The 12,500-nt window shown below is 43.9% G+C and overlaps 1 protein-coding gene across 1 annotated transcript in view; it reads left to right on the top strand.

The window, feature by feature from the left end:
- Nucleotides 1-12,500, top strand: part of LOC127436012 (fatty acid 2-hydroxylase-like) — a 58,263-nt gene that overhangs the window by 25,098 nt on the left and 20,665 nt on the right. Inside the window, exon 2 of the mRNA XM_051689890.1 lies at nt 11,411-11,503. Coding sequence (XP_051545850.1) covers nt 11,411-11,503 — 93 coding nt within the window. The remainder of the gene's footprint in view (nt 1-11,410; nt 11,504-12,500) is intronic.

Here is a 12,500-nt window from a genome sequence, read left to right as displayed (position 1 = left end):
TATTATACCTGTATTTCAATCGGGTCAATTCTCTGAGGCCATCAGATGACATATGGCGCTTCAGCTCTGCCTCGGCACTTTTAATATTTCCTTCCAACTCCACAAGTTCTGGTGCTTTGAATTTTTTGATAAATGAGGCATACTGTATGATCCGGCCCCTAACAATCGAGAAGTGCCTCCCAAGCCACGCCCACAGAGGATACAGAGGACCAGTTGGTCTCCATATAGACACTGATTGCAGTCTTTAACATTTGTTGAAAATCAGGATTTTGCAAAAGGGATACATTAAAATGCCAATTATATGATTTCCTTTTCTCTGTATGTGGCGATATCTCTAAACTCACCAGGGCGTGATCTGAGACTAAGATATTTCCAATTGAGCAATCAACAACAGATGAAATGAGGGACTTCGATATAAAAAACAAAATCTATTCTAGAGTAAATCTTATGAACTGATGAAAAAAATGTATAGTCTCTACCAGATGGGTTCAAAAGTCGCCAGATATCTACAAGACCAAGATTCTTACAGATCTTGTGAAGTGTCAATGTAGCTCTAAGGGGCTTACACACTTTTGCTTCACTGTGATCAAGGACTGAGTTCATCAAAAGATTAAAGTCTCCTCCCAATATTATATCATGAGGGGTGCCAGCAGCTTGCAACATCCCTTCAAGATCTATAAAAAAGCCCTGATCATCAGCGTTAGGTGTGTAAATATTAGCCAAAATCATCCTTTGCCCCTGAATTTCTCCTAACACAACAATGACTCTTCCTAATTTATCTTTAATCTGTTTGAGACATTTGAATTGTAGATGTTTATTAATCAATATAATGACTCCCCTGCTCTTACTTGAGCCAGCACTAAAGAAAACATGCTCACCCCAAAGATTCCCAAATTTTTCAGCTTCTTGCGGGGAAAGATGCGTTTCTTGAAGAAACACTATATCATATTTCTTGCGCTTAAGAACAGAAATAACCTTCCTTCTTTTTATGGGGTGCCCCAACCCATTTACATTCCATGTGGAGAGAGATAATCCATTCATATTAACATTTGACATACTGATATAATAATTAAAAAAAAAATGAGTGTGTCTAAAACAAAATTATACAGACCACATTCCCCATTAATGCAACAATCAAACCCCGAACTTCCCCCGGAACAAAACAAACAGAAAAAAGAAAAACATGCGCGTTAACCCCGCGCACGAAAGCGCCAACTGGCAACAATCCCTGTAAACTCAAAGAGTCCATGTACGCCTACGAGAGCCCCCGCGACAACTTTGCCATCGGAATGCTCGAGTCCGGTGCTTTTGCACAAATTTTATGAGACACAATTTCAATAACAGAAAATACTTTGTAAAACAGACCCCAGCCAACAGGCAGAATAACAGAAAAAACATGTAGATTCATTCACAGAACTGTCTTGAAGGTGTGTTCCTCCTCAAAATAAACTCCAGCTGATATGAAACCGTTCAGTTTCCTCAGACAGACAAACAATTGTTCAGTGAACTGGCTGTTATGAGTGCAGCAGATGAGGTAATCATTCTACTAGGAGGAATAAGCACAAAGAACAAACATATTTAACCTTAACTGTCCCGAAGTTGTGTAATTCCACAAAACAAGTTCCAGCCATTAGGCAGAGCCAGCGCGAAAAACAAAACCGGTATCCCGGTTCCTTGGATGATCAAGAGCCAAACTAACTTGGAGGCCGTGCAAAAAAACAAAAAAACAAAAAAAACAAAACACCATAACTTACTCAGCCCGTCAACTTTACAAAAGACGTCCTTTATGTGAGCATATAGATATCCTGTGGTCATCCAAAGTGTCCATTCTCGATCTGGCCGGGAACTTCAGTGTAAAAAAAAAAAAAATCTTCCGTCAATGCAAAATCTCTCAATCTCAAAATTTCTTGGAGTCATGCCATAAAACAAACTCCAGCTGCTAGGCGGAGTCAACACAAAAAGAAACAAAAATGGCACCCAGCTTCCTCAGATAATAGAGTTTCTGAACCGTGAGTCAGTCCACTAATATAAGAAACATCAAGTGGCTTACTTCAATGTATTTATAAAGGAGAGTCCCTGTTTTGGACAAGTAAATACTTTGCGACTATTCTTCGTTTCTATTCTCAGTTTGGCCGGGAACATCAGAGCAAACAAGATCTTTTTCTGATGTAAGAGTTTCTTGCATTCCTTGAACCGATCGTGTTTCTCTCTTGTGGAATTCGCAAAGTCCGGGAACAAGAAAATATTATGGTTCTTCCAAGAAAGCTTCCCTTTGCTCCTCGCCTGACGCAACACGAGATCTTTATCGGATTATTTCAGAAATTTGGCCAGAATGCATCGAGGCCTATCTCCCTCAGCAGTTCTCCGAGCAGGCACTCTGTGAGCTCACTCGATTTCCAGCTTGTGGCCTGTTATGTCGAGCAGACTCTGGAAGAACTCGTCCAGGAATTTCACCATATCTCTGCCCTCTTCATGCTCAGGAATTCCAACAATTCGTATGTTATTCCTTCGGCTCATATTTTCGAAATATTCCAGTTTTTCCTAAATTAATTCCAAGTCTGTTTTGGATGTGGGTGGATTAGCATATAGTACATTTTTAAGTGAACCAAACCCAGTTCTGTTAAAATGAACCAGAAAGGGAACCAGCCACAAATAACCTCAGTGCTTTTGGTGTTCACAATGTAAGTGGACTTAAAAGAGGACCCAGTTTCTTTTTTGGTCCTCTTCACATTGTTGTGGTCTCAGACCCCTTGTTGTTCACACCACAGCTCCTTAAGGACTCAGACCCCATTGCAGCTAGGGCTGTCATGATTATGAGATTTGGCTGACAATAATAAATAATTGTGATTATTATGATAAGCAGTTGTCATACAAATTGTCATTCTTCTTAAGGTTCACATATGCTTATTACGGATAGGCCTACACCTTAAGTAGTAATTTATTGATATTTAACTTGAAATCATATAATAAAATGGGGCTAAATTATAACTTTTAAGGCTTTAAAAAATATTAAATTTTTCATGAAAAAATTATTGCACATGGATAGAATTACATAAAAAGGAATATCTTGTGTTATATCATTTATGAAACCCAGACAGCACCGCCAATTATATTACATTATGGAATAGTAATAATGTATACTGTATTTCTGTCCTAAATTCTTCAATCTTTCATGTTATGTTAAGGCTCTCTGATAAAACCTCCAAGCCCTTATTTTGCATGAATGAAAACATTTGAAATTCTATGTGCATTTGAAAATATGTTTCTTTATCTATCATCTCGACAGTAATGGAGCAAGCAAGCTTCTCTCCTGCGTGTCATTTACATTGTGTATGACCCTAGAACATTTGCTATTGCACAAATAAAATTAAAGTGAAACTATAAAAATCCTCACTTGCATTTTCGTGTGAGTATGGCGCGAACCTCCGTAGACGGTGCGCCCATCAGAGCATTTTAAAGCAGTTCATCTTAAAGCGCTGCTCTGCTCTGAATGTGGTCATTCCGTTTATTTTAGGTGCTCAAATAATACAAAAAGAACAGAATATTAGACACAAAAACACATCATGATAATCATGGTATATCTATATTCACTTAAAATTACCATATGAATTATGTAATGGAGCTATGTATGGCAAGCCACGAGGTACTTATGTCATAAAATGCAAAGCAGACTGGTACCTCTTCGCTTTCACATCGCACAAATCAGTCGAACCACAAAAGGACCCACAAACGAACTGTACTCAGACCACCACCTGAGGTGGTCTGAGTACGGTTCGCTTTTGGGTCCTTTTAGGGGGGTCTGAGACCACTTGGGTTGTTCACATATATACACGTTATACTGCTCTGAGAGTGCTTGCTGTGCTCAAACGAACTAGGTGTGAAAATGCTAAGTGAATAACCCAAGTGGTCTCAGACCCCCCCTAAAAGGACCAAAGGAGGTGGTCTGAATATGTTCCGTTTGTGGGTCCTTTTGTGGTTCGATTTGATTATTGCAATGTGAAAGCAAAGAGGTGCCAGTCCCCTTGCGAAATAAGGGCTTGTAGGTTTTATCGGAGAGCCTTAACATAACGTGAAAGAATTAAGAATTTAGGACAGAAATACAGTATACATTATTACTATTGCATAATGTAATATAACTGGCGGTGCTGTCTGGGTTTCATAAATGATATGACAAATAAAATATTACTTTTTATGTAATTCTACCTCTGTGCAATAATTTTTTATGAAAAATTCAGTATTTTTTTAAAGACTTAAAAATAATCATATAGCTCCATTTTATTATATGATTTCAAGTTAAATATCAATAAATTACTACTTAAGGTGTAGGTCTATCTGTCATAAGCATACGTACACCTTAAGTATGACAATTGCTTATCATAATAATCGCAATTATTTATGAAAAATTATTGTCAGCCAAATCTCATAATCGTGACAGCCCTAGCTGCAATGTGGTCTGAGTTCTTAAGGAGCTGTGGTGTGAATAACAAGGGGTATGAGACCACAATAATGTGAAAAGGACCAAAAAAGAAACTGGGTCCTCTAAGTCCACTTACATTGTGAACACCAAAAGCACTGAGGTTATTTGCAGCTGGTTCCCTTTCTGGTTCGTTTTAACCGAACTGGGTTTGGTTCACTTAAAACGTACTATATGTGAAACCACCCTTAGATGCTTATGTACACTATGTGAATTGTTTACTTTAAAGCATGTAATCAGGGTGATAGCATGTATGTACATGCCAGATTAAATAGTTTCTTTTTACCTGAGGTTTATAATCTGATCCATGTCTGTGTGTTTATTGTTAGAAAGGCCTGCCGTGCGGGTTTTCAGCAACTGCAGAGCACCGACTGTATCTATAACGACCAATGTTTGTTTCTATATCCCATTCCTTGTGTATTGTCCTAGTTGCTAGTTTGTTGTGTATTTCTGGGTCTGTGTGTTTTTGCATGCCTGCATACAGATGTGTTTTCAAAGGGTTTAAAAAAATCTCATAAAATGTGTGTGGAGGTGAGGGCGTGGTCAAGCGCCCATCTGGGGAGAGAGAAAGCGGTAAGGACATCCACCTGAGATTAATTGTGACTAATTACCGTTTCCATGTTCACAGTGAGAGTCAGAGGAAATAAAAGACACCCAGTCCACCGAAAGAGAGCTGCACAGAGTAGAATGTTTGAATGAGTGAAATTTGTATTGTGCTGAAAAGCATCAGTTTGAGTGTGACCACTGAAAAGACGAATATATATATTGACTGTGAAGCTGTGGGAAATAAAGCCCTTTTGAGTTGGATCTCGCCGTGTCCCGCTTCCTCGTTTTGATCCAAATACGAACATCTGTTACAATGCGATTCATGTTTTTGCCTTATTTTGGTCCCTTGATTTAATGGCACTATAACAACTTATGGCTTAATGCGTTATTGTTTTATTAAGCTTAATGTTTTATTAAAGGTGTTCTTTTCCTTTTCCTCTTTTTTTTTATTTTTTTATTTTATTTGTTTATGTGCATTTCTAGGCTAATGATTGATGTGGTGCATTGTAAACAGTGAAACACACCAGTAGGCACGTATGCATCCCACGAGCAAGGTGTGTCAGCCTTTTGTGCAATAAATTGAAATGATTCAGAGTGATTCTTGATATGGTGCTAAAGGGATGTCAGAAGTTCTGGTACTTCGGTACCAAGTTGATACTAAAATAAAAACAATGTAACAGTTTAGGGATGGGCAATCTGTCCAAAATTCTATATCACGATATGAGTAACGGTATATATAATGATATCGTTTTTTTTATTCTTCTGGAAAACCAACAAAAAGTACACGATAGGGGTGGGCGATATAAGCAAAAATTTAAATGGCGATATTCTTGACATTTTTGGTTGATAATGATATGACGATATAGACATTTTGATGGAAGGTGATTCAAAAAAATCCTGTCCTACATTTTTGTTTAGTTAAATATCCAGTTTCACTTTGAAATATGTTACATTACAGAAGTAAAATGGGTGGCAAATGCCATTTCGTGTTGACGTTAATAATTACTCAAGGAATGGGGGTGATGTACTATTTAGCATGTTTGTAATTGCGTGTCTTTATATCGTACAATTGTAAAAATATCGTACTTCTGTCCTGGGTAAGTTGGTGTCCAGGGAGACTCAGGCACGTAACCAAAACAGTAACAAGTAGAGCTGCATTTTCTGAGATGATAATCAACCGATGTACAGTAGCATTTTGAGTTAATTTTGTTTGTATGGCAGAGCATGTGCTTGGCTTAGGTTCCCTACACAAGTGTCAGGTTGCCATTGATGTGTGTGTGTGTGTGTGTTAGCTTGTATGCAGGTGTGACGGAGGCAGGGTTAATCATCTCTTTAATGTTAGAATGGTATGGTGCGACGTGAGACCTGATTAATATTTCACCTGTCCCACCAAACTAGCCACCTGTAAAAGGTGTGTGTGTGTGTCCAGTGTGACCCTATGAAGAAATTAGAAGCTTTCTGTCCTCTGAGATGAGGCATGACGTAATGTGTGTGTACTGTACTGTAATACGTGTACCATTAGACTGCTCATAACTGAGCAGGTGTTGTGTACTTTGGATGGTGGTATGATGTGTGTGAATATGGGTTTGTGTTTTGCATGTGTTCTGATATAAACTGAACCTCCCATATATTACCTCTGTGTCATACTCTTGGAATTCACACCAATGCATTTGAATGTCTTATTCTTGTACACTCTCTTTGTTTGGCAGTATTTAGCATTTAATTGTTTCTGAACAACAGCAGTCCCCACGTAAAGGAACTTGAAATCAAAATGAAAATGTTGGTCCATATCTATTGGCTTTACGGTCATTTATATGTTAGTGTGCTTTGAAATGTTAGCAAATTAGTTTTCAGAAGATATAGGCGTTTAAAATCTGCAGTCTCTCTCTTCTGGCTAAAAAGACTCAGGAACGTCTCGGTTACTGTCGTAATCTCCGTTCCCTGATGGAGACATGAACGAGACATTGTGTTGATGTAGTGACTCTCGGGGTCGCTCTTGAGAGCCCCGATCACCTCAGATCTTTGAGAAAAGGCCAGTGAGAATTGCCGAGTGGAATTTGCATGCCACTCCCCCAGACATATGGGTATAAAAGGGAGCTGGAATGCAGGATTCATTCAGGTTTTGTGCTGAGGAACCGAGACATGGTCCCGGCCATTTCAGCAGCTAGTACAGCGTTGTGGCAAGAGGGACACAGCGTCTCGTTCCCTCTATCAGGGAACAGAGGTTACGACAGTAACCGAGACGTTCCCCTTTTGTCACTCACTCAACGTTGTGTCGATGTAGTGACACTTGGGGTCCCTATGGAAAAACGCCACAACAGCTGAACCGTGTTATGTGAACTGCCGATGCAGGTGCAAGCAAGCTGCTGCGTGCGTAATAGCAGGTGCATCAGACTGCACGTAACCTCCCCCAAAGCCCCAAAAGACGTCATGTAGTTCCCCACATCCCTGAGGGGGGGAAGCGATGTAACATGGGAGCAGGCCGCGCCAGCCGCGGCGCTATCATGCGCATCGGGGAAGGTGTTCTTTTCCTTTCCTATTCTTTCAGAGGAAAAAGACCCCGCGGAGACCACATCCTGCCCAAAAGGGGAGGTCAACATGTGGCAATACGACACATGGGCTCAGCAGCCGCACATGGAAGAGGCACGGTGGTAGGTCCCGCCACGAAAAAAGGGGGGGGGGGGGAATCTATAAACACAGCGACCGGGGGCAGAGAGACCTCTGCCCAAGGGAGACGTGGGTCCGCCGACAGGGAGACCGTACCGCAGAATATACATCACAGGGGCTACCGGAGTAATTGGCACCCGTGGAGCACCTATCCCAGTACAGGGCATATTAGACCCCATAGTGGGGCTGGCTGCGAACTCCTCCTCCGAGTTCGCAAACCATAGGTCTAGGGAGGAAGGACATCCAGGTCAACGACTTCGTGAACTCGACTGGGGGTAAAAGCGTACGTTTTCGCCTCAGGGGAGGGGAAAGGCGCTATACGCAAGTGATACAACCGGCCAGCTGTTCCGTATTACCGAACTCTACCTGTTCGTACCTAAAAGAACACAGGACGAAACTGGCCCAATCCGGAGATTGTAAAATCTCGCGAAAGTATTGGGTGTTGCCCAGCCCGCTGCTGTGTAGATGTTTGCTAGAGAGGTGCCATTGGCCAGTGCCCACAAGGACGCCACACTCCTTGTAGAGTGTGCTCGAACCCGCAAGGGGGCGGGCACGGCCTTGGTCTGGTAGGCCAATGCAATGGTGTCCACGATCCAGTGGGCAAGCCTCTGTTTGGAGACGCCGTTCCCTTTCCGCTGTCCACCAAAGCAGACAAAGAGCTGCTCAGAGCGTCTAAAGCTCTGCATGCAATCCAAGATAAGCAAAGCATGCACCAGACACAGCAATGACAGGGCTGGATCTGCCTCCTCCCGGGGCAGCGCTTACAGGTTCACCACCTGATCCCTGAAGGGGGTTGTGGGAACCTTGGGCACATAGCCCGGTCGGGGTCTCAGGATCACGTGAGAATCTGCTGGACCGAACTCCAGGCAAGTGTCGCTGACAGAGAACGCTTGCAGGTCCCCCACCCTCTTGATGGAGGTGAGCGTAATCAGGAGGGCCATCTTTAAGGAGAGGGCTTTCAGCTTGACTGACTCTTGTGGCTCAAATGGGGCTCTTCGAAGGCCCAGGAGGACCACGGTGAGATCCCATGAGGGGAAGAGGCATGGCCTGGTAGGATTAAGCCTCCGGGAGCCTTTGAGGAAGCTGATGATCAGGTTGTGCTGTCCAAGGGACTTACCGTCGACTGCGTTGTGGTGAGCCACTATAGCAGCTACATAAACCTTCAAGGTGGAGGGGGACAGCCGCCCCTCCAGCCTCTCCTGCAGAAATGAGAGCACTGACCCGACTGCACATCTCTAGGGGTCTTCGGCTCGGAAAGAACACCAATTCGTGAACAAGCGCCACATTAGGGCATAAAGCTACCTGGTAGAGGGAGCTCTGGCTTGAGTGATCGTGTCTACGACTGCTGGTGGTAGACCGCTTAGACCTTCCGCATCCTGTCCAGGGGCCAGACATGGAGATTCCAGAGGTCTGGGCGCGGATGCCAGAGGGTGCCCCGTCCCTGAGAAAGAAAGTCCTTCCTCAGGGGAATCTGCCAGGGAGGTGCTGTCGCGAGGAGCGTGAGGTCCAAGAACCAAGTCTGAGTGGGCCAGTATGGGGCCTCGAGGGTGACTTGTTCCTCGTCCTCCCTGACCTTGCACAGGGTCTGTGCAAGAAGGCTCACTGGGGGGAATGCGTATTTGCGCAGCCCCCGGGGCCAGCTGTGTGCCAGCACGTCTGTCCCAAGGGGGGCTCCCGTCAGGGAATACCAGAGCGGGCATTGGGAAGATTCCCAGGAAGTGAACAGGTCTACCTGTGCTTTGCCGGATCGACTCAAAATCAGCTGGACCACCTGGGGGTGGAGTCTCCACTCTCCGCTGAGCGTTGCCTGCCGCGACAGCGCGTTCGCTGTGGCGTTGAGGCTGCCTGGGATATGAGTGGCCCGCAGCAACCTCAGCCGCTGCTGACTCCAGAGCAGGAGATGGTGGGCGCGTTGCGACATGCAACGAGAGCGTTATATATGCTACTGTTGCTGGGGGGGTGGGGGGGCATGGCCGTGGCCATGAACGGAACTCCGAACCGAGGAACCAATCATCAAGCTGTGAGCGCTCAGGGGAGGCTGGAGGGTTCCAGTCCAACCCGATACTCGTGGCGGACCGGGCAAGCAAGGTGGTCAGCTCTGTGTTGACATCGCCAGTGCGCTCTCCGATGCAGCAATCGAAGACTCGTCCTGCTCGCGGGCCCCGAAAGAGACTTCAAACTGGCCATGAGGCGGGCTGGTCTCATTTTGGAACCGGACGGGAGCAAACGAGCGTGCTGGGGAACGGGAGGTCCGCAGGGAATTACCCGGTGAGACCGCGCCCATTGAACTCCCCAAATCGCCTCCAGCGCCAGCCAGGCCGGCCTCACACCGTGGGTAGAAGGCACAGCGCGGGGGGCGGCTAGGGGGGCTTTCCCTCGGAAGAAGGAAAGCCGCGACCGCAACGTTGCCATGGTCATATCCTCGCAATGAGAACATGAACCATCCACAAACGCTGCCTCAGTGTGATCGCTGCCCAGACACTTGAGGCAGTGCCCATGGCCGTCGGAGGCGGAGAGATAATGACCACATCCAGGAATCACACAAAGACGGAAAGGCATCTTTAAAAAGTGTGTGCTCTTATAGAGAAAATACACTCATTAGCAGGAATATACACACTTTTAGCACTGTCGAAGCGCCCAGGGGCGAAATCTGCACTCGTCGTGCAGAAAGAGAGAAAGCCGCTGGAAATGCACCGTATATTCAACAGCATACGCTTCTTAAGAGGTGAATGGAACAGCAGTAGTATTCAGCTAGCTGATAGTACAACCGCTCGGCTCCGAAGTAAAAATCTGAATGAATCCTGCATTCCAGCTCCCTTTTATACCCGTATGTCCGGGGGAGTGGCAAGCAAATTCCACTCGCCAATTCTCATTGGCCTTTTCTCAAAGATCTGAGGTGATCGGGGCTCTCGAGCGACCCCTAGTGTCACTACATCGACACAACGTCGAGTGAGTGACAGAAGGGGAACATCCATGATGTCAAGAGCCAGAAAAACTTTGTCCAATCAAATGCTTTCTAGAACAAGAATGCACCCTCCCCCTACTTCTGTCCAGTGCGCGTGGCTGTGTTCTCACCTGCATGGATGATGCCTTCACAGGACACTTCAAAGGGAGCACAGTTGATGCTGTAGGGTCATTCCAAACAGAAATTTCAATAGAATCACTTAAATAGTGAGTTCTGAATAACCGTTATCACCTTTCAGCCCCCTGAAGCTCTTACAGTAGAGTATAATTGTCTCTGACGGGAATAGGGCATAAGGATGTCACTTCTGAATAGAACATGCCAACGCGGAACCTAGATGCAAAGAAAGTTGCTGTCGTTTATTAATATGTTTATTGCAGCCGTTTTTCAGTGGTTCTTGGGATGGAAAGCAAGAGTAAGTGTATTGTGATTCAAAACACTGACATATTACGATCTTTACTCCCTTTTTTTCTCATTCATCTGCATTGACTTGCACTTGCACTAAAACCTATTGGCTATTTAAAAAAAAGGCACAAGCCTTTTGACAAGTCACTCCCCAACTGTATGTTTCAGTAGGACATATGTCAACAGACCAAAGAAAACTGCGCTCATCAAGGCACTTCACGGGACTTTAAAGGAATAGTCCTCCTTAAAATGAAAACTGTTATTATTTACTCACCCTTGTGTTGTTCCAAACCTGTATCTTGTCAAATGTGATAATTGGGGTTCTGCTGACCTGTTTCTATCTTCTTTTCTTCAAGACTCTGAGACAGAGAAAGAAAATCACAGAAAATACCACAGAAGAAGAAGAAACTTCAGCCATCAGCAAATGCAGCAAAGTCGATGAAGAAAAGGTACAGAATACAAACAGATACACTAAAGTTGTGTGAAGTGGGGAAGTTACGGAAATGTTCCGAGTTAGATACAAGTTAAGCCACAGATACTGTCGATTACCACAGAAAATCTTTTTTATTCGTCTGTCAGTTTGTAAAAGCAAACAAAAGATGCATTGACATTTAAGAACTTGGAATGGAAGTCTATGGGGCAACCTTGTGCAGTACTTGCTCCAAAGGCTTCCATTGTAAGTTGCATTTGCATTTGTCAAACTGTTTTTGTTTGATTTTACTAGGGACTAGGCAAAACTACATTTTCAAAATAGGCTAGTTTGTGGGTTGACCAGGCAACTACTTGGTCTTACGGAAGCCCTGTGTAATTAGGCCGGTTTCGGGTTTCCCTGACCCAGTTTTGGCGCTGTTATTTTTGTTTACATAAGACATTTTATTGCTTGAAAAACAACTAAATGTAGCCTCTTGGGACATGATTTTAAAAGTTGGACTATTTTGAACCTGGCATGCCATCTTAACACGTGCTTGTGGCAGGATGTTTAAAAAGCAGCGCGAGACAGGACCCAATGACCAGTGATGTCAGTTTGAATGTGTATGGCTGTTGTGACTAAGGATGTCAAAAGTACCAGTAACTTTGGTAAATACTACACTAAAATAAAAGATGTCACGATATCAGTGCTTTTGCTGTACCTGTAGTACAGAGCACCGACTCAGTTTGATACATGTGTCTGACTGATGCACAACTGCTTTCAAATGCTTACACAAAAATGTATCATATTTTGAAAAAAATGAATGCACAGTTAATAAAATCAAAATCGTGGTATGTCCTAGTGTGATTAGTAAACCTCGAAAGGCTGCAATCTTAGTCTGCATGTGCACCAATCTTCAAAGAGAATGTGTGAAGCTGGAAGCTCATACCCTGAAAACGCATTATTAACATCATGTGCGCTGTACATGTTGTTGGAGATGACAGAACACAGTGTAAAATCATTATGAAGCACGCAGC

Source organism: Myxocyprinus asiaticus, chromosome 46, assembly GCF_019703515.2.
Source record: "Myxocyprinus asiaticus isolate MX2 ecotype Aquarium Trade chromosome 46, UBuf_Myxa_2, whole genome shotgun sequence".
Taxonomy (NCBI): Eukaryota; Metazoa; Chordata; class Actinopteri; order Cypriniformes; family Catostomidae; genus Myxocyprinus; species Myxocyprinus asiaticus.
This window is presented reverse-complemented; position numbering and strand designations above follow the sequence as displayed.